Genomic DNA, 21,116 nt, shown 5'->3' with positions numbered 1-21,116 from the left:
CCAAAAGGGGGATTTATTTACCCAAAATAAATCAAACAATTAACAACATGTAAAAAGTTCTGGGCCCATAAAAGAGCTCAACTAAACAACAACTTAACCGAGCCCATGATACGGATTGAAAGTGTTATTATTATAAAACTGTACCAACTAAAACAGGAAAAAGGAGAACATTGCTAATCAAACCCTTTTACTTTTCAACATAGTAATTAAAACTAACACTGCCTACTAACAAATACAAATAAAGCATACATCCTATATAGTTTATAAACCCACAAATTCTGTTTCTATAATTTGTTATATCTGACATCGATATATATTGTTGTTACTGATGCATCATGTATAACCACGATTGCACTGTTGTGTTTTCTTCATTCCAGGATGATGTGGAGATCCACTACAGAGCCATCAGCCCCACTAGGGTGAGTATAATGTATCTAAAGTAGGTTGTTATGTAATGTTTCCACTGTTAGTGCAGCTTTAATGAAATATGAAAAGTCCTCGTCACGCCTTGCTACAACTTTCTGAGAACTCTAAAAGCACTTGCCCTAATTTATTAGTATGTTAATTTACAACACCCCATCTACCCGTTACATAATTAAACAGGATTAGGATTTTGCAGCGTTTATTTTTAATTTAGTAGTACAAGATCTAAAATGATTATACAGTCGGAAGAATCCTTATATGGTCCTTCAACATAACACACTACTAATCCATTATAGCTATGTTATGAAATATAGTGCTTTAAACTCAAGTTACTTCTTTTTTTGTGGGGATGAAGCTTTGCTAGAAATATTTGACCTGCCAATAGCATAACATCATATCTGTAGCAATAGATGTACTGTATATCACCCCTGGCCTTTGTCAAACCATGGGACTCTAAGCAGTGAAGCCAGGATCTAGTAACCATTAAAATAACTACATCTTAAAACGGTTGTAAATTGGTAAATAAATAAAAATGTCCAACATGATTTATACATGCAAGTTGTGTGCTTGTACATGCTGTATATATGTTTGTTTTTAACAATGCTGTCACCTATGGTCATGTAAAATATAAAATTCCTGATGGTGGCGCTAAAAGCGAGCTTCAGTCTCAAGTGTAAAAGCTTTCTTCCACTTGTGAGCATCAATATGTCATGGCTCAGTGCAACTCGAACTGTCTTTTTGAGACGCTGGTCATAAATAAACATGTATCTCACCAAAATACTAATGTGCATTACTGTTATCTTTGGATCCAGATGACGTTAATTAATTTGATCTCTATTCAAATTGGGCCTTTTACTAGAATGTAAAGCATTTTATAGCTTATTAGATGTACATGTTTCTCATGCTTCATGTATAGATATGTAAAATAACTATTCACAGAAAATCAGTGATCATAAATTGATATAATAATAATAACACTATAATATGAGGGCACTACGACTTGCCTCCAAAAGCAGGTGACTTTTGACAGAAGTGTAAGTAGAAGCATTGGTCAAAACTCCCATCTTTCTATTTAGTCCTTTAATTTTATATCCCCAAACACTTCTCCGTATGAACAGTATTACATCACTATTGACTGATACCAGGTTTATTTTGTTTTTACTTTCTGGCAGTAAACATGTTTGTTATTTAAGATTTGTGTAGTTAGAGCATGCTTTAGCTTAATGTGGAATGGTTATGAAGCAAGGTGCCCTGATATAATGCCTAACCTCATTTAATGCCCAGATAATCTCATCATTTGGAAACTTGTGAGATTGTATAACTAGACGTGACCCCTGTCAGTTATTGCTAAAAATGCAATTGGAGGATCTTTTTCACAACAGGCCGAGACTGGTTCTGACTTTAGTGAACATCATTTCAGCACAGATAGTATTTGTTCACAAGGAGGCAGTGTTGTCCTTTTGAACAATAAACAGAAAAGTGGACAGATTTACTGAGAGCAACAGCAACACAATTTTATTGTTTAAAAAGATGGTTCAAAACAAACTTGGAGGATCTTATGTTCTCATCAAGTCAAAAAGAAGATACATAAAGTGGTAGAGGTCAATATTAATCCAGACATTGCATCCATTAAACAGCATTAAGCACTGCATACACTACGTTTTTTACATTTCAGGCCTTGTACCATGAAAAGCTTCTTGAATATAGTTGAGCTTTGTAATAACCTTTATGTTCTTGCTTTCAATTTGCTAAGCGACAAACACCACATTTAAACATCAAGGTTTAATCGATCAGTTGTTGCAGGGATCAGAGCTTCCCATAATCGAATGGATCCAGTTGCTGTACTCGGCAATCTTAGTATAACTGTAGAATAACGGGGTGTCTGTGGTGTATCGGAAGCCCGCGGACACCACCCCGTATGCCTTTTCACCTTCGCAGACCAGTGGACCACCAGAGTCTCCCTGCAAGTACATGAACAGTATACAGTGATTGCTTTGACATAATGTACCTGTTGACCAGTGTTTGTTTGTGCTTGTGATGTGTAGCTACACCTACCTGAGCTGGTCTAGGCTCTCCCTTAGAGCAGTACACTTTGTCCTCATTACACTGCTTATCGTTGATGAGCGTTACATTAGCTTCCATGAGTTCACGAGACATGAATTTTTCGTTCTTGTCTGTTCTCCCCCAGCCGGAGGTCGAACATGATTTTGGCAGAAACTCATCATCTTGGCATGCGATAGCAATGGGTTTCACACTTTTGCTGAGGATTGGCTGGGAGCTCAACTTTAGAAACAGAGAGAAAAATAAATATATTTAAAAAGTTTTAAAGTCAAATTGTTGAGTGTTTTAGGATCAATTCATTCAATATGGCATTTTCTAATGAGATGAGGAACAAAAAAGTGTTAATCACACATTCCTGCTGTTTAGTACAGATGTTAAATTCTATTTTAAATGAGTTTTACTCTCACCTTAAGAAGCATTATGTCATTTCCTAAATCACCCATGTAGTCTTCATGTGGATATGATTTCTCCACACTTAGGGAATGTCGTGCATCTGTGTTCGACAAATTTTGAACTCCTAGAAAGACTTTGTAAGAACTGAAATGACAAAAGTGCAGAAAAGTTATCTCTGAATAGTTTTGTGTAAGTCAGTCAGAAGGCCAGAACGTAAAAGAAAAAGTAAGTTGAACTGACCATGATTGGCAGTGGGCTGCAGTCATCACAAAATTCGCGTTCAGAAGGAAGCCACCGCAGTGTTTTATTAGACCAGCCTCATGATACTCCAAAAGCACCATGTATGGCCTGCTTTGTGCCACTTGACCTCCAATGATTTTTCCTGTATGAACTGAGAGGAAGTGCATTTGGGATCAAAACTAAACTTACTGACAAAAGAGACTAATAAAATAAATAATGAATCCTTATGCCTTTTATGTTTAACAGTGAGATATAGTTCCTCATGTGATTAGGTTCAAACTGCAATCTTAAACACAGCTAAAGTGTATATAATGCAACAAAAGAAAAACGTACCTTGTCCACCAAGAGTCAGCGCGAGTATCAGTGTCAGCAGTTCACAGCGGATAAACATGGTGAGACCAGAGTCAAGCTGATCTTCTGAAAGGACTGACACACATCACTGGAAATTTCTATCTTTAAGTGCTTCCTTGTGTAACCGAGAAAAGGAAGTGTTTGTGTATTTTGCATATACAAACCATGTGGCTTTTAACCACATTCATGAACAGGGCGTGTCTATCTCCTCCAGAGCATGACAAGTTTGATCCAAAAAAATACAAGTCTAAAATATTATATAAGTACGTATACTATAGTGCATGTAGTTCTTAAAACTCAAAGTCTGTGAAATTGACCATTTCTTAATTTTTTATCTGCCATAACATTGCCGCAAAATAGGATATTGTTAACACAGTCTCCTGGCAACAAAGGCTCCTTGGCAATAGACATAGTCAGGGGGCATTCACATGAACATGATCAGACGTACTTAACACTGTAGGCTTAAGTTTTGTTGGTGCAACTGACATAAAGTCTAATCTATAGACCTGTCTTAACAAAGACCGACTTAGCAATTAGGACAATTCCTGGAAATAGAAATAAACAGGACTTTCTATAGTGATGACACACCTGAATCATTACTAATTTTATAATATCCACATTACTAATTGCAGTGCCTAACACTCAGGGACCTCACGCTGCTTAGTGCACATTTGTATTATGTCTGTATTTAAAGTTTATTAAGACTGTATTTAACTTATATATGCCCGAAGTATTCCATATACTGTATGCTTCAAACCTTATCTGTAAATATGTATTTTATACAAACTTATCTGTAACTTGCCACACATTTGATACAACCTTGATACTTTAATCTCATTACATTACATGTGGGCAATCCCCACAGGAGCTATTTAGGGTGAAGTGTTGCTGTGTATGGGTATTGAAACAGTGCCTTCCTGATCCGAAGATCAGCGCACTAAACCACTGGGCCGCAGCCTCATGCACTTTATCTCTCCTTTGTACTTTCTGGTTGGACGCAAATGGCATTGGCTCATATCCAGGCTACGCAGAAAGCCTGAAATGGTATGTTTCGCTCTAAAGAAGATGCAATGATCTAAAAGAGGGGTAATTTTTGGGGATTGAGTACCTACAGAGACGGTCCATTACTATTAGGCAGCAAGACATATTGTTTACATTATCATAGAGCTCTGAGAGAGGACAAGCTGTGTGTTGAGTTTGATGCTTCATCAGGCACTCAGTTAATTATAATTGATCAAGTAACAGGATCTAACCTGAATTCATAACCAATGATCATCTTCATAAGATTTGGGCGGCAAAAATTGTTGACATCAAGATAGCATTTCTGCGAACATCACTATACACATCATAGAGACAGACATCATGCATTGGGATGTCTGTGGTTAACTGATGAAAATAACAGGAAGCCATGAGAGCTGAGAATGTTTAAAAAACAGTTTGGCCCGTCTTACTGCAGCAACTTTAGGGGAAACATCTAAAACAGTATTTTTTTTTAACATCCAGTTGGGAGAGACCCTTAAAATGTTGTTGTTTGTAAAAGACCTTCTCTTTATGTATACTCAGTTGCCCACACACGCATACTCAGTTGCCCACACACGCATACTGGCTGCTGCAGCTAGCATACACTTTTGCTAATGAGAACACTCAATACCCACTTGGATCAATCTCTGTCTTCAGCCACATTTCGGGATGAATCCTTTTTAAATGTTAAAGGTTCATACAGTATGCAAATAATTACCAAATACTTGAGGTATAATAATAATAATATATTTATTTTGTTAGCGCTTTTACAGGTGCTCAAAGACGCTTAAAGTGTATGCTTGAATACTGAGACTAATACTTTCATGTCCCAAATGGAGTATTACAGAATTGTATGATGGAGATACTGCACATAAACAGCACTTTTTAAATACATACAATTGTGTAATGTAGCATACACAATGTCATAGAGTGAATGACATATCCCTCTCTTTTGGGTGTTGTGCAGGTTCTAGGAAGTAAGCTAGTCAGGCTGGCATGCTGTCATTGACAGTTAATGTAAGAATCACTTGAATCTATTCCCAATACTAGTGCTCTTATGTTCTAGGTTTTGAAAAGGTGATAAAGAGTCACCACTTTCTAAAGTTTTGAATATATTGAGAATTGAGAAAAATCCAACATTTCAACATGGAGGATTGGTAGCTATCTGGATCTGGATCTGGATTAATACTGAGCAGAACCCAGAGGTATCACGCTCAGTGGGGGATGGATGATCCCCGCTAAATGTCTCTTAAAATTTGCCGGAAGCACTCAACGGTTACTGCGATGACAGCTTCTTCTGGTAGCAAGTTTCACTCTCTGATTGTTCTCGGAAAGAAGGAGTATTTAAGAGTGTCACTAGATGCGAAAATTCACTCGAAGTTCAAAGAGTTGGCTTTGCGGGTTGCACTTCTTCTAACTGGCTCTAGGTACATTGATGCATCAATGGCTGAGATGTTATGGACAATCTTGAAGAAAAGAACCAAACGAGCCAATCGCCGCCTTTCACTTAATTCCACCCAGTTCAACCGCTTGAGCATTTCTGTGACACTGCTGTCCCATTCATAATCTCCAAAAATGAATCTTGCACCTCTTCTTTGTAATGATTCTAGGGCATCACTGTCTTTATCATCAAAGCTATGTTTGCTAAGCTATCAGCTATGGCCAGATAATCAGGGGCTAAAGATCGGACCTTTTCTTATAGGTAACTCTTGAGCAAATGATGTTCACTACCCTGTCAAATAAACAAATAAATGAATAAAACATTCTTAAAGGTAGAAGTTTAGTAAAAAGTCAATTGGTTAGTGTGTTGTGACAATGTATTCATGTATTGCATATTTTGTGACACACCTACAATAGCTATCCTCAGATCACAATTGTTAAGGCCTCCGCTTTCTAACTTTTAAGCCTTCCATTCTAATTGATCGAAGTATATTTGAATTAATTGGAGATACGATCTTTATTTTTGGTACAGCAGGGTCTGATTCCAGTAAACTCTGAGACTTGTTTCTGGGTAAAGCTTGGTCACATCCTTTGAACTGTTTATAAGTGGTTTAGCTACTTGAGAAATGAAGAGGAAATATAGATCATATCAAGAGCAACATCCTCTGCCTGAGTTGTGAAACCGCAGCATATCACCTTTAGGTTGTCTCTAATTAATTGAGGTTTTATTTACCGTTATGTTGAGAGGCCAGAATGAATCCCATGACCTTTACGTTCTTCTCAGTCACAGTATGTAGGCAAATCAGTTTGTTGCAGTGCCATGAATGAACACATTAGGACTGTTAACTGAGGGATAAAAGATGGTTGTGGACTCTTCGTCGTAAACATGGTCCTTGGATACAAATTTGTGCAAGAGGAGAAATCTGGCCTGTTAGATAGACTGTATAAATAAAGGCTGTGTGATGCAAAGCGGTCTGTGACACTTGGCTGCTTGAGATTGATACAGTACCAGTCAAACGTTTGGACACACCTTCTCATTCGAAGGTTTGTGTTTTGTAAATGACCTTTGATATTTTTAACCTTTTGTAGAGGTGGTTATATTTGTGTGCCGATGTTTTCCTGTGGTAAAGTTTTAGTTTTTGTACTTTTATTTGATAGTTATAAGATCCGGACTTTTATTTTGAAGGGACTTTTGCCGGAAGTGAATAGAGAACGGAGGAGTGTAAACACGTGTAAGGATGAATGACGGAGAAATTAACTTCAGATAATTAGTTAAGTTAGGTTTTTAGCAACTGGCTGATAGGGGCACAACGTTTGTTATTACTTTAATTAATATGTGTATTGATATTATGTGGTGTTATTTCGTAGTTTTGCAGAGTTTTGAGTTCACGCTTTTGTATTAGCAAAACTGCTATATAAGGAATGGAGATGTTTTATCTGTGAGATGGTGGCCAACTATTGTGTTTTCTTTCTTTTCTTAGCTCTTACGTTGGTACTTGACAATTAATGTATACATTAGACCCTCCAGAAAAACGCGGGCCAAAATCCTTAATTATGCGGGCTAAAATCATTGATTATGCGGGCTAAAATCCTTGATTATGCGATACAAATGCGGGGTTTTTATGTGATTTTATGCGGGAAAATTGCGGGAAGTTGCGTAATATGCGGAAAGTTGCGAAATATGCGGAAAGTTGCGAAATATGCGGGAAGCGGAAAAAAGGTGATTATTCTCCCGCACCCTGTTACTAGGCTACTACTGAATGAAAGGGAGCACTTTTAAAGAGTTGCTATGATAAACAAGCATACTAGAAGCAAGCTACACACACACACACACACACACACACACACACACACACACACACACACACACACACACACACACACACACACACACACACACACACACACACACACACACACACACACACACACACACACACACACACACACACACACACACACACACACACACACACACCTCCTCATTCTGTTTTCATTTACTCGTTCGTTATCTGACCAGCTTCAATATTTTAGGCTACTCACCTCGTTTCTTGCAACCCTCGAAAGGGTTTTGGAGGTTGAAGCCTCTGTGAGCGTGAGTTGCTTGGCTTTCTTGTCCGCAGCAGAAACCATTTTTGAATGTTTGAGCGAATCGAAGTGGGTATTCACAGTCGATTTCCTTTTATGCTCCAACACACAGTTGCACGGGGTACAGAACAGTTTCCCCCCACTTTCGTGCAAGACATTGGGGTACTGCTTTGCCCGGTCTTTAGCTGAAATGTTCGTGGGTAAATGTGATGGATTCGATTTGTTCATCTTGGTGTGTGAATTCCACACCTTCACACGATGGTGTTTGCCTTCTGTGATGCGCGGGCTGATGACGTTGCGTCATCATCACTACTCGTCAAGACGAGTTAACTTTTTTATTTTTTTTTCTCAACTTTGTGTGGAAAAATGCGGGGATTATGCGGCCTTTTGATAAATATGCGGACTTTTAAAAATCTGCGGCATTTTGCTGATTATGCGGGAAATTCTGCGATCGCAGAATCGCGTTTTTCTGGAGGGTCTAATACATGCAAGTGTGTACAATAAAAGGATACCATCAGTTTGAGAGTTAGACCATTATTCAGCTGGGGACGCTACATGTTTATTTCATTTGTTTTCTATTTTGTAGATTAATAATGAAGACATCAGAACTATGAAGGAACACATATGGAATTGTCTAGTAAACAAAAAAGTGTTAAAAAAAATCTTTCTTCAAAGTAGTCCCCTTTTGCCTTGATGACAGCTTTGCACACTCTTGGCTTCTCTCAGTCAGATTCATGAGGCCGGCACCTGGAATGGTTTTCAATGAACACGTGTGCCTTGTCAAGATATAATTTGTGGAATTACTTCATGTGTTTGAAACCATCAGTTGTGTTGTGCAGAGGTAGGGTTAGTGCACAGTTGCCCCTTGCCCTTATTCCTCCTAGCTTAGCACTTTCTACTTTTGTTGTTATTTTGTTTTACTTTACTTGTAAGCGCTTTGAGCACCACGAAAAGCGCTTTATAAATGTAATGTATTATTATTTGTATTATTACAGTGGAAAGCCCTATTTGACTACTGTTGTAATCCATATTATGGCAAGAACGACTTAACTCAGTAAAGAAAAACGACCGTCCATCATCACTTTAAGAGATGAAGGCCAGTCGATCAGGAAAATGTCAAGAACTTTGAATTTATCCTCAAGTGCAGTCGCAAAAACCATCGAACGCTATGATGAAACTGGCTCTCATGAGGACCCCACCGGGAAAGCAAGAGACACCTCTGCTGCAGAGGATAAATACATAAGCATTACCAGCCTCAGAAACCAAAAATTGATACACCTCAGATTAGAGCCCGAATAACTGATCAAAGAGCTCCAGTAGCAGACAAATCTCAACATCCACTGTTCAGAGCAGGCTGCGTGAATCAGGCCTCATGGTCCAATTGCTGCAAAGAAGCCACTACTGAGGATGAACAACAAGCTTCCTAGCTGACTCAAGATGGCTCACACCATAATGCCACAAGGCACATTAAAGAGAGTGGATGTTATATTGTGTATATATTCTGCTCTCAGTACGACACCATTCTCAGTTTACTACAGTATACATCCTTTTTTCCACTTTTTCGTTTTTTTTTCTTTTAATTTGCCATTGTAATGCTATATTTAAATTGCCAACCAACTCTCCCTTTTACTTTCTTTTTGTAATCATCCAATTTCTGGGGAAGGCAGGAGTTAGGGGCTTTCCCTACTCTAAACTGTTTGCAATTTTTTTTAGCGCTGGCCCAATCTTACAAACATGTTGTTCATCTTGTTTCTACATTTTTTTTTTTTAGATGTTAATCATTCACCACATCCTCTGTGAGTTGTGATGCAGTAGAATATCAGTCATCGCTATCTCTTATTCATTTTAGGGTTTAGCAAATGTTTGAAGTTTTGCAATTCAGCAGTTACTCACTGTTTACCAGCTTGTTGCAGTAAATCAGGGGACATTTCAATGTTTCAGAGGTGACCTTTTCTAATAAATGAATTCTATTCATTGTCAGATTTTGTTTGTCTAATGTGCTAAAATGCAACATTGAAACTCCTCACTTTTTCATTCACAATTAGCTTTCATCTGATATCACATTTGATTTAGTAGAACAAATAATATAATATGTATAAATATACATAAATACAACGTGTATTTAGAAGGTTCTGCATTAGGGCGATGGGTTGTTTTTGAGATAGGGACTTGCATCTGATGGGCCATTGTTTCTGTCATGGTAAGGAGCAAGAGCATTAATACTGCTTATGAATTAAAGCCACATTTTTAATAATCAGATCCTTATATTGAAAATAACATAACAACAAGTCTGTTTTATTTAAGGATGTATTGTTGGGTCCATTGGTTCATGGTAAGGAAATGATATAAGTATTGCAGGTGCCAGGCACAGGATGAGGCAAACAGTTAAACTGTTAAAAACAGAACAGTCACAATCGTTATCTAGTGAACAAATTTGATTTAAAAAATAATTGTAGTTAAGTTAAACACCTACAGTATAACGGTGATGCAGTCTGTAACGGGTACAAACACCAGTGCATTTGAGTGAGTGTGAGATAAGGCAATGTGAATCTTTTTTATTTCCCCAATCTCTCCTCCGCATGAGCATTGGCTTGGTGGAGCAGTTATCCTGGTAATATCCTCCTTCTGATCTGCACCACTTTTACGAGATCTTTCTATCCTTTGAGTTCAATTTTGATGAAACAGTAGCACGAAGACGAACACCTCTAATCAAAGATAGTAGGTGTATTCAGCCCTAACGTTGGTCTTATTTGTACAGTATGCATCATTTTATTTGGGGGTTTTAGCAACATTGTGATTGGAAATAAAGAAAGCTGGCTCATTAATATATACATAATAAAATATCTTAAAATTGTAAACCAACTGTGATTGAATTATTCAAAAGTGACGATACTAATAGAATGCATCTAGAGCAGAGGTGTCCAAACTTCGGCCCGCGGCCCATTTTGAAACGGCCCTCAGCTAATTCAAAAAGTTTAATGAAATATGGCCCACAAATAAAACTTGTGCTTGTCATATATTGTACTTCTAAAATATATATGTACAAATATATTACACAGTAGTATTCATGTGTTAATAAGTCCACTAAATTCAGTCAATTAAAATTGGAAACATTTTCAAACAAATCTTAGTTGATTAAAGAAAGCCCAATAACTTAATTAAATAACAAGCTTGAAATAGACCCTTAATATTTCCCCTTGTTATAATCAATCTGAGGCTCCTGTTTAAAGGAATGAGCTGCAAACAAAATAAATGAAACCCTACGGAGAGCTGAGATGTAGGCTGTTGTGTTTCTTAAAGCATATTCAAGTATCAACCATAATTAACCTACATTTGATTGATTTTGCTAACTTCTAACTTAACTTATGAGGCAATATACCTCTAGTGAGGGGCCCAGCCCTTCGCATATGTTTCTGTATGTGGCCCTCAGTGAAAAAAGTTTGGACACCCCTGATCTAGAGCAAGCCAAGACACTTTTATTTATTTAGCACAAAACACAAGTGGTGTCATGACACTTTGCATTCAGAGCAGGCTTAGACAGTTCAATAATTGTACCTCTCTGTCTGATATGGCTACCAATGCAAAAAGGTTTAGTCTGGTTTTTGCTGCACCGTTAAAACTTGGGCACTAGGAGGCAGCGTTGTCTTTTTGTTAAGTGCAGAGAACATGGGCAACAGTTTATTAATAAAAAGGTGGTACACAACAAACTTAAAAGATCCTGTGTCCTCTTTGATGATGAATTTATTGTTAATGTATTTAAAAGCAGGATAATATACAATAGTTAATACAAACCAACAACATTTATTTAAGTGCATTATGTCTAAACGTATCAGTTTATCCATGAAAAAAACTATGTGCTTGGTTTAATTTGAACATAGCTTAAATAATCTATGTTTAAGAGATCAGGTTTGTGGCCCCATCAGCAGAAAATTAGCTGTACCATAAAAGTCAAACTATTTCATATTTAACCTTGATGTGACTACACTTGCCATACAAAAGGTTACATTATAATTTGGAAACATCAAAGTGGAGCACAATGTCATTAAATCTGTCTAAAGCAAGCAAGTTCAGACTTTGGTCCATCAGTCTCATTGCTATTGAATACGTTACAAGCGTCTTAGATAGGACCCATTAAATGTCATGCAAACAGTAAATACAAATGTTGTGATATCATCAATTCAGCCCCAATTGTATGAGAGCTTTTTCAGGCTTTAGTCATGGTCAAATAGATCCACCTGCTGTAATCAGCAATCTTGACGTAACAATCGATTTGTTGGCCTCCTGAGTCTGGTTTGAATTTGTGGGACACCACCCCGTATGCCTTCTCATCTTCGCACACCAGCGGACCACCAGAGTCTCCCTGGAAGTACAGTGATGGCTTTAATGCTGAATCAGTTATAACTTATGACTTTGTCTATTTCATGTTATACAAAAAGACTTACCTCACCCGGTCCAATCTCTCCCTCGGAGCAGTACAAGTTGTCCTTAGCGCACAGCTCATTGTCAGTGAGTTCAACATTGACTTCCATGAGTACTACAGACATATATTTGTTGGTCTTGTCTGTTCTCCCCCAGCCGGAAACCGAACATGATTTTGGCAGAGAGGCTTCATGTTGGCTTGGAAGAGCAATGGGTCTCACATTTTCGCAGAAATTTGCCTTGGAGCTCAACTTTAAGAAAATTGAAAGAAAAATGAACTCATAATTAAGCTCAAATATTCATTCCAGTGCTCACACTTTCCTGATTAAGTCATAGGTTTCAAACCTCTTATTGATTAAGGCGTTCAATAGCATTTGCAATAAACATAATTACAAACAAACATTGGAAAATGACTAAAATAGTTTAGAAACTCATTTCCGCTTTCAAAGGAAACATTTGTCTTACCTTAAGAAGCATGATATCGTTTTTGTAATTAGTTGCGTTGTAGTCTTTGTGAGGAAAGGTTTGATCCACATTTATATGCTGTATTTCATCTTTATGTTTTACATTGTGAACTCCTAGTAACACAGTGTAAGACCTAAAATGACAAAATGAAATGCAAAATATTATGTGAGAAATGAATAAATGCTTAGTCTTTAACTCAGAACAAATACTAAAAAATTATAGATACAATTTTATGAATACCTTTTTTTTCACAATTATTGAAGCCATCATCCCAAATAGATCGATTAAGAGTGCTTTTTATATTGAACTCGTAATGCATGAGTGTTTAACTGACCTGGCTTGGCAGTGGGCTGCAGTCATCACAAAATCCTCGTTCAGAAGGAAGCCACCGCAGTGTTTGGTGGTGCCATCGTCCATTTCTGTCTTCAACAGAACCATGTATGGCCTGCTATGTGCAGCAGCTTTCTGTCCGCCGATGATCTTTCCTGTACGAACTGAGGGATATTTGTTTTTACATATATGTTTTTACATATATGCTGTTTATGGTGCTTTGTGTGCCAACAGTGCAGAATGCATTTTATAAAAACCTGTATGAAAAAGTTTATGTATGTGTATGTGTAAAAATGCAACTTAACTTACCTTGACCACCAAGAGTCAGCGCAAGTAGAATCAGCAGTTCAGAGTGGATGAACATGGTGAGACCAGGTGAGCTCCTGGAGGGAGTGACAAGCTTTTCTGACTATTTCAGTCTGAGCGCTGCCTTGTATAAGGCAGAGAAAGACGTGTTTGAGTGGTTAACCCATGCAAAACAATGGCTTTTAACCACATCCACGAGAAGGGCGTCATCTCCAAAACATTACAAAATGGAAATTAATCATAGCACAAATTGAGATGTATTGATGTTAAATATGCAATACATTGTACTTGTTATTAGTTTGCTATTATTTTATTTTGAGATTAAGTTTTTTAATAAATACGTTTTGTTTCACAGATATCTATCAAAGATATACATTCCACTTCCCATCATTTTAAATCGCATTAAAAGCCACCTCATGTTCGTGCTCGCAGGTTGATTTTGCAATTGAGACAAATGATGCAAGCGAGTTCAAATTTCAGATCAGTTTAGTGAACTTTAAAATGAGTGGTTATTATTTATGCACTGATGCCTTTGTGGTTACCTTCACAGTCTTAAAGATCTCTACTGGCGTTCAATGTTCAAAGCTGTGGCTTCTCAGAGGAGCCTCTGTGTCTCTCACACAGCCCCAGAGGTAACATTATTCTGGTGTTATCACTTCATCATGTATAAAAATAGGATTTGTTCGAAAGTGAGGTTTTTGAGCTTAAAGTGAAATGTGGCTCCTGAGCTACCAGAGGATTGAAGAAGTCTGTAGGTTTCTGTTGGAGGGAAGAGGAGATCAGTCAGCATATTTTATAAACCGAAATAATATTTCATTTTTCTTTTAGTTAGATTTGTAGGCAAGGAGCCACTATAATAATTCTTTATTGGAAAACTGCATGTCAAACATAAATCAAATGTATGATCTGTGTTCAAAGCCTGTGGGTTCTGCTGACCTTTTTTTTCAGTTTTGCAAAAATGAATTACACTTGTGAGGACCTGACTGCTGTATTTTTTAAATCAATAAGAGATGAAAAGGAGAGCTGGGTATTAGCTCAGAGCGTTAACCGTGGATCAAATGTGAATGAAGCTTTGTAGAGAAAAGATATGAAGCGATTTGCAATGCTTAAAATAGTGCTGGCTAAAAACCAATCCTCTTCTTTAAAGAGGCCAAAAGTATGTAGCTCACTGACCACATAGCACATATATGTCTGTTACATCACTTCCTCAGTCTAGACTCAAGTATGTCCCTCTTGTATCTTAGTCACAAACTTTACTGTAATTGTTTTGAATGATGCACAATAGTGTTTTAATGTCTTGGAGAAGAGGGGGAAAAAGAGGAGGTGGGGGTGGGGGGGTAAGAGGTAGGAGTGAACAGGTTTTTGCGATGTGAGCTCCTGGAGTCCAGGGCAGTAATGGGAATTACAGGCGGAGATGCAGAGAGGAACCTGCTAGGTAGAACAGGGTCTTTACGGTCAGCCCGTCACTTTTATTAGGACCTCGGGGCTGAGAGGGCTGGCTGGTTTAGCCATTCGACACGGCAACAAGGGAAGAGGAAATGTAATAACAGCCATGAAAACCATAAATATCTGTACAAATTACATGTATATTAAGAAGAAAGGAAAATGACAACAATAAAAGCCAACAGACAGAGACACGGACATTCCTAGGACAGTGATGATGGATCAAACCCTGGCTTTAGTGAAATCACATATGGTTTTAGAGGTTTATGGCCCCAGAGCCATGGTGATGTGACACTGTTAAGCAATTATCCCAATTTTAGCTGACTCATGTCTGTGCTGGTCTTACACATCATCTTTTTTGTCAGAGTCACTTAACGATTTGCTAACATCAACCTTTTTGTTATTTATGAAAATGTGTCCTCTAAGGCTTTTTCAGGTCTTGATTATATATGAATATTTCAGGACTTTTATATAATCAAGCAATATGACATCACAATTTAAAAACAACAATTGGCAAAGAAACAGAGTTTGCCATTTTCAGACATACAGTGGGGCAAAAAAGTATTTAGTCAGCCACCAATTGTGCAAGTTCTCCCACTTGAAAAGATGAGAGAGGCCTGTAATTTTCATCCTAGGTACACTTCAACTATGAGAGACAGAATGGGGGGAAAGAATCCAGGAAATCACATTGTCGGATTTTTAATGAATTAATTGGTAAATTCCTTGGTAAAATAAGTTTTTGGTCACCAACAAACAAACAAGATTTCTGGCTCTCACAGACCTGTAACTTCTTCTTTAAGAGCCTCCTCTGTCCTCCACTTGTTAACTGTATTAATGGCACGGGTTTGAACTCGTTATCAGTATAAAAAAAGACATCTGTCCACAACCTCAAACAGTCACAGTCCAAACTCCACTATGGCCAAGACCAAAGAGCTGTCAAAGGACACCAGAAACAAAATTGTAGACCTGCACCAGGCTGGGAAGACTGAATCTGCAATAGGTAAGCAGCTTGGTGTGAAGAAATCAACTGTGGGAGCAATTATTAGAAAATGGAAGACATACAAGACCACTGATAATCTCCCTCGATCTGGGGCTCCACGCAAGATCTCACCCTGTGGGGTCAAAATGATCACAAGAACGGTGAGCAAAAATCCCAGAACCACACGGGGGGACCTAGTCAATGACCTGCAGAGAGCTGGGACCAAAGTAACAAAGGCTACCATCAGTAACACACTACGCCGCCAGGGACTCAAATCCTGCAGTGCCAGACGTGTCCCCCTGCTTAAGCCAGTACATGTCCAGGCCCGTCTGAAGTTTGCTAGAGAGCATTTAGATGATCCAGAAGAGGATTGGGAGAATGTCATATGGTCAGATGAAACCAAAATAGAACTTTTTGGTAAAAACTCAACTAGACGTGTTTGGAGGAGAAAGAATGCTGAGTTGCATCCAAAGAACACCATACCTACTGTGAAACATGGGGGGGGGGAAACATCATGCTTTGGGGCTGTTTTTCTGCAAAGGGACCAGGACAACTGATCCGTGTAAAGGAAAGAATGAATGGGGCCAAGTATCGTGAGATTTTGAGTGACAATCTCCTTCCATCAGCAAGGGCATTGAAGATGAAACGTGGCTGGGTCTTTCAGCATGACAATGATCCCAAACACACCGCCCGGGCAACGAAGGAGTGGCTTCAAGGTCCTGGAGTGGCCTAGCCAGTCTCCAGATCTCAAGCCCATAGAAAATCTTTGGAGGGAGTTGAAAGTCTGTGTTGCCCAGCGACAGCCCCAAAACATCACTGTTCTAGAGGAGATCTGCATGGAGGAATGGGCCAAAATACCAGCAACAGTGTGTGAAAACCTTGTGAAGACTTACAGAAAACGTTTGACTTCTGTCATTGCCAACAACGGGTATATAACAAAGTATTGAGATGAACTTTTGTTATTGACCAAATACTTATTTTACACCATAATTTGCAAATAAATTCTTTAAAAATCAGACAATGTGATTTTTGATTTTTTTTCTCATTTTGTCTCTAATAGTTGAGGTATACCTAGGATGAAAATTACAGGCCTCTCTCATCTTTTTAAGTGGGAGAACTTGCACAATTGGTGGCTAACTAAATACTTTTTTGCCCCACTGTATGTGGGAGTATTTCCATAAAATGCATGTCTTTAATTAATTTCTTTAATCACTGCAGGGTTATGAAATAGCTTTAGAACTGCTACATTCCCTGTTTGTATGAGCTGTGAATGTGAGGAGCTCTGTTTGATCGGCGGAGAAGGCCACATTTTGTGTTTTGCTGCTTTAATGTTGGGTAATCCTCCGAAAAACTCTTAAGATCCTGAAAGCCTGTACAGTCTTTGCCAAATAACACACAGGAAGTAAGACATTTTTCTCCCTGAAGAACAAATCCATTTTGTTTGTTTGGTTATTATTAATGTTTCTCGGCCGGTGGGCGCCGAGTTGTTTCATTTCTAGTTCTGTTCAAAAAGGCAGAATTTCAACTGTGTTCATGATAACAGGAGTTACTAGGATAAACACAAACTTCTGCCCTCTACGATCAAATGAAACAATGGTAAACGGCAATTAGCTAATCAAATTTCAGAAAAGCAACAGGCAATCAACCCCACTTTGCATCCAATTAGTGCATCCACTTTTAGGACAGAGAATTTGAGCCTGCGTTTTGATTTGTTCTCACGCACGGGACTCAGTGAGTGTCTTGTGAGTGACTTCCTCACACAATGCCCAACTTTTGAACCGGTACGGAAACAATCATTCCCAAAACTCAGCCATAAGCATCCTCAAATATTTAAAAATGAAAATGAAAAACAAAAAATACTTCTCGGGGAATATAAAGGGAGCTGCATTGTGGCAGAACAGTTTGTCTCTGCCTGCCACAGTCTGAGGGAACCGGAATGAGCAGATACACCAGGTCTCACATCTTATGTATATATATAATATTATGTTTTGTATTAATGTATTATATGAATGAAATGAATCTGTATTCCTTGTAAAAAATAAAAAAAATAAAAACATGTTCTTAGCAGTTTGTTTATAACTGTTCATTTGTTTATTTGTATGTATTTTTGTACTGATGTTACGACTATACATAGCTTTGGCAATACTCCATGTAAATATGGTCATGCTAATAAAGCTTTTGAATTGAATTGAGTGTGCTGCTCTTCCCACAATGCGGCTTTTCGAGCAAAGCGAAAACTGAAATATAATTTGCTTTTATTCTATCAAGCCATCAAATATAAATTGAGGAGAAAAGACAAACAGCCCTATGGAGCAGGATTGTTGTCATAAGTTAAAGGTCCAATTGCAACTTCACTTAAAGGACTGTCAACCTTGCAATAGGGTTAGGGGTTAGACATTTTCTAACACTTTTAATATGAAAATCTGGCACATGCATTTATCCAATTTTCTTTTTCTATTCTTTTTCTGTCTGCTCTTGAGTCAGAAGAAAACGTTGAGTGGTTTTCTCATTAAAAGAACCCATTTAGATAACATCTAGGTATATGCTCTCTGACTGCTTTCCACTTAACTGTTAACATGTGCTGAGGTAAATCAAAACACTTTGATTTGACACCTTACTTTGCTGAATGAACACCATTTGTGCACTCATTCATTGGGATTAAATCAGAAAACATCAAATCAAAGAATTAAACCAGGACCAATAACCTGTTCACGTAACTGCTAACTACTTGAGTTTTCCAAATGTAATGTTAGCGACAGAATTAAGGCAGTTCTAAAAAAGTATTGAGGTTTGATGTGAACATTTATTTATAAGATACATTCAAGTCTGTTTAATTTCACACAAGACCGAGAATCAGGGCTGTAACAAAGTTAAACTGATATCCGTACTTCTATCTCGATGTCGACCGCCATTTGCTCCCCTTTGAACAGGAAACTTAAAAAGAGATGAGGCACGTAGGCATGTGGTTACCATGATACCATCTATAACAAACATTTCTCAAGATGGAAAGATTAAACTCTTAACTGCCTTTTCTTTTTTGCTGATGCATGAGTAAGGATTCATACATCCTTTATTTGAAGATTGTTAAATATACCACTTAATGAAATGTGAAAAAGCATGTTTTATTAAACTAAAATACTCATTACAAAGACTTGAGATCTCCATGTTTAATGTCTAATCAAGGCCCTTCTTAAGTAGAGTAGCTGGCAAACACAAAATGTGCCATCAGGCCTTCAGCCACTTGTTTTAAACGTCCATAGATAATTATTCATCTGTTCATTATTAGTCTTTTTACAGCTGGAAAGGAAAAACTACTGCGATAGAAAACTAGCTGTTGATTCTGCAGACAGTCTACAAGCTGAGAGAGGGTAAAGCATTCTAACGTGCACCTGTTATTTCAATAAAATATTTCTCTTCCAAGTCATGCATTGCCTGTTTATACTTCATTAAAGTTAGATGTGCCTGTTAAAATTCACTTTGATAGACATCGCACAAAGAAAACAGTCAATAAACTGGAAGAAAGATGTAGAATTCTGTGGTTATATTGTTTGTGTTTTATACTCTGCACTCTGACAATGACTATGATCCTTAAATATGTCGATTTGAAGTACATTTTTTACAGTATTGATGTGAAACATTTTCATGGCAGAGAAAAAACTAGAAACACAGGATAAAGAAAGTAAGTTGACTTTAGCACTACACTTCCCCCTAAAGACTTCTGATCCAGTCTTCGTCTCAGTTCAACCGCACTGACTGAAGCTTTAGGAGATTAGATCTGTTGGTTCAGAGCTACGTGATTTTATGCAGACTTATGTTGCTTCTGCTTGTCTGACAGCTCTCTGTAAAGAATGTGCTGTTATTCTCAAGCCTAAAATCTCTAACACATTAGATGGCTCTTATGCATCAGGGGCACATCTTATATTTTCTATATGCAGTTTTGTTCTCAAATCATAGCTGGCCAATGTGGTTAGTAAAATATTGACCTTAACAAGAAAAGAATCGACCGATAGGCAGAAAGTTCATTACAATATTTAATTACCTAAGAAAACCACAGAAGATTTTTGCCAAAATCCTTCATCAACTCAAGTAACACGGCAAGCCAAAAGTAAAGAAAAAAGAGGGAAATCATTTGACTTAGCCCCCAACTACATAAATTATGTCAGCTCTGGGTGTTTTTCTGTTCTGCTCAATCCAAAAAACACATGGTGTCTATCCACTTTAGACATGGGATTCATATTTAGATGTATCAAATTTAAACCGGCATAATGAGAGGATGGGAATGTGCTTCTTCTATCCCCCTTCTCATTTTGTTGAAGAATGTAGCCCTCCCATCAAAACAGTTAGGCCTCATTTCTGCAAGAAAGATGATACCGTCAGCTCAAAGCCTTCGTGTCTTGTGATATTCATCAGACCTTTGAAGGGAACCTGTCAAAATTGAGGAAACTGTATAAACGCACTTGCTGACAACTGAAGTAAAGATGATGTTCTCATCAGGGTCTTTAAGAAGATTGTAGAGTCGAAGGAGACAGAAATGAAGATCTTATTTCCCTTTGCTACAAGATAGTTTACCCTTCGCTAAGCCCTGTCCACCAATAGTAACAGTTGTTTTGCCTTTTTTAAAGTCAAGTATGAACACATTCAGTAAGGTCATACAGTCAAACACAAGGCTCAATTTGTGAATCGCTAGCCTCCATACGTTGCCAGTTACAAAAAGCTTTTATATTTTCCAATTTAGTGTCATAAATTACCCCAGGTGTTGAGTCAGATGAGCTTGTACACTTGGGTGTCTAGTCTGCCATCTACGATTTATTACCCAACATCATTCCACACATTGCATCTCAGATGTTTTGGTGTTGTGATTGTAAAATCAGAATGGCTTTGGTCTCTTGTGTCCTCCTCCATTTTTATGTATAGGCTAGTATAGGCATGCTAATATTTAAAGCTAAGCCTTTCAACATTGAGATGAATTCAAAGAGTTGCTGTAGTTAAACAAATACACACATAAAAGTGTATCCACATTGCAGGAAGAGCCTCGGGAATAAAGAGATGTAACAGAGGCAGACAACAGCCCCTGTCTGCCTTACACACAAATATACACACACACACACACACACACACACACACACACACACACACACACACACACACACACACACAC

At 37.9% G+C, this 21,116-nt stretch overlaps 2 protein-coding genes across 2 annotated transcripts; both read right to left on the bottom strand.

Annotated features, from left to right (window-relative positions):
• Nucleotides 1–1,911: 1,911 nt before the first annotated feature.
• On the bottom strand, nt 1,912–3,609 carry LOC307018460 (granzyme G-like). Its single transcript, XM_079648695.1, has 5 exons — nt 3,451–3,609; nt 3,118–3,268; nt 2,892–3,021; nt 2,479–2,706; nt 1,912–2,384 (listed from the first exon to the last, which is right to left on the bottom strand). The coding sequence occupies exons 1-5, from the start codon at nt 3,506–3,508 to the stop codon at nt 2,214–2,216; spliced, it is 738 nt and encodes a 245-aa protein (XP_079504821.1). The 5' UTR covers nt 3,509–3,609; the 3' UTR covers nt 1,912–2,213.
• An 8,130-nt stretch (nt 3,610–11,739) lies between these two features.
• On the bottom strand, nt 11,740–13,699 carry LOC307015210 (granzyme E). The gene is made up of 5 exons (XM_079643700.1): nt 13,540–13,699; nt 13,235–13,394; nt 12,901–13,033; nt 12,459–12,686; nt 11,740–12,376 (listed from the first exon to the last, which is right to left on the bottom strand). The coding sequence occupies exons 1-5, from the start codon at nt 13,592–13,594 to the stop codon at nt 12,221–12,223; spliced, it is 732 nt and encodes a 243-aa protein (XP_079499826.1). The 5' UTR covers nt 13,595–13,699; the 3' UTR covers nt 11,740–12,220.
• Between the last annotated feature and the right edge of the window lie 7,417 nt (nt 13,700–21,116).

This window comes from Notothenia rossii (assembly GCF_949606895.1).
Source record: "Notothenia rossii genome assembly, chromosome: 1".
NCBI lineage: Eukaryota > Metazoa > Chordata > Actinopteri > Perciformes > Nototheniidae > Notothenia > Notothenia rossii.
The sequence above is the reverse complement of the archived record's forward strand: the minus strand, read 5'-3'. Positions and strand labels throughout refer to the sequence as shown.

Coding starts and splice junctions, on each gene's coding strand:
- LOC307018460 (XM_079648695.1), bottom strand. CDS start 3,508: ATGTTTATCCGCTGTGAACTGCTGACACTGATACTCGCGCTGACTCTT. Junction 2,707..2,891: donor ATGACATAATGCTTCTTAAG/GTGAGAGTAAAA, acceptor CTGTTTCTAAAG/TTGAGCTCCCAGCCAATCCT. Junction 2,385..2,478: donor GAGAGCCTAGACCAGCTCAG/GTAGGTGTAGCT, acceptor ATGTACTTGCAG/GGAGACTCTGGTGGTCCACT.
- LOC307015210 (XM_079643700.1), bottom strand. CDS start 13,594: ATGTTCATCCACTCTGAACTGCTGATTCTACTTGCGCTGACTCTTGGT. Junction 12,687..12,900: donor ACGATATCATGCTTCTTAAG/GTAAGACAAATG, acceptor ATTTTCTTAAAG/TTGAGCTCCAAGGCAAATTT. Junction 12,377..12,458: donor GAGAGATTGGACCGGGTGAG/GTAAGTCTTTTT, acceptor CTGTACTTCCAG/GGAGACTCTGGTGGTCCGCT.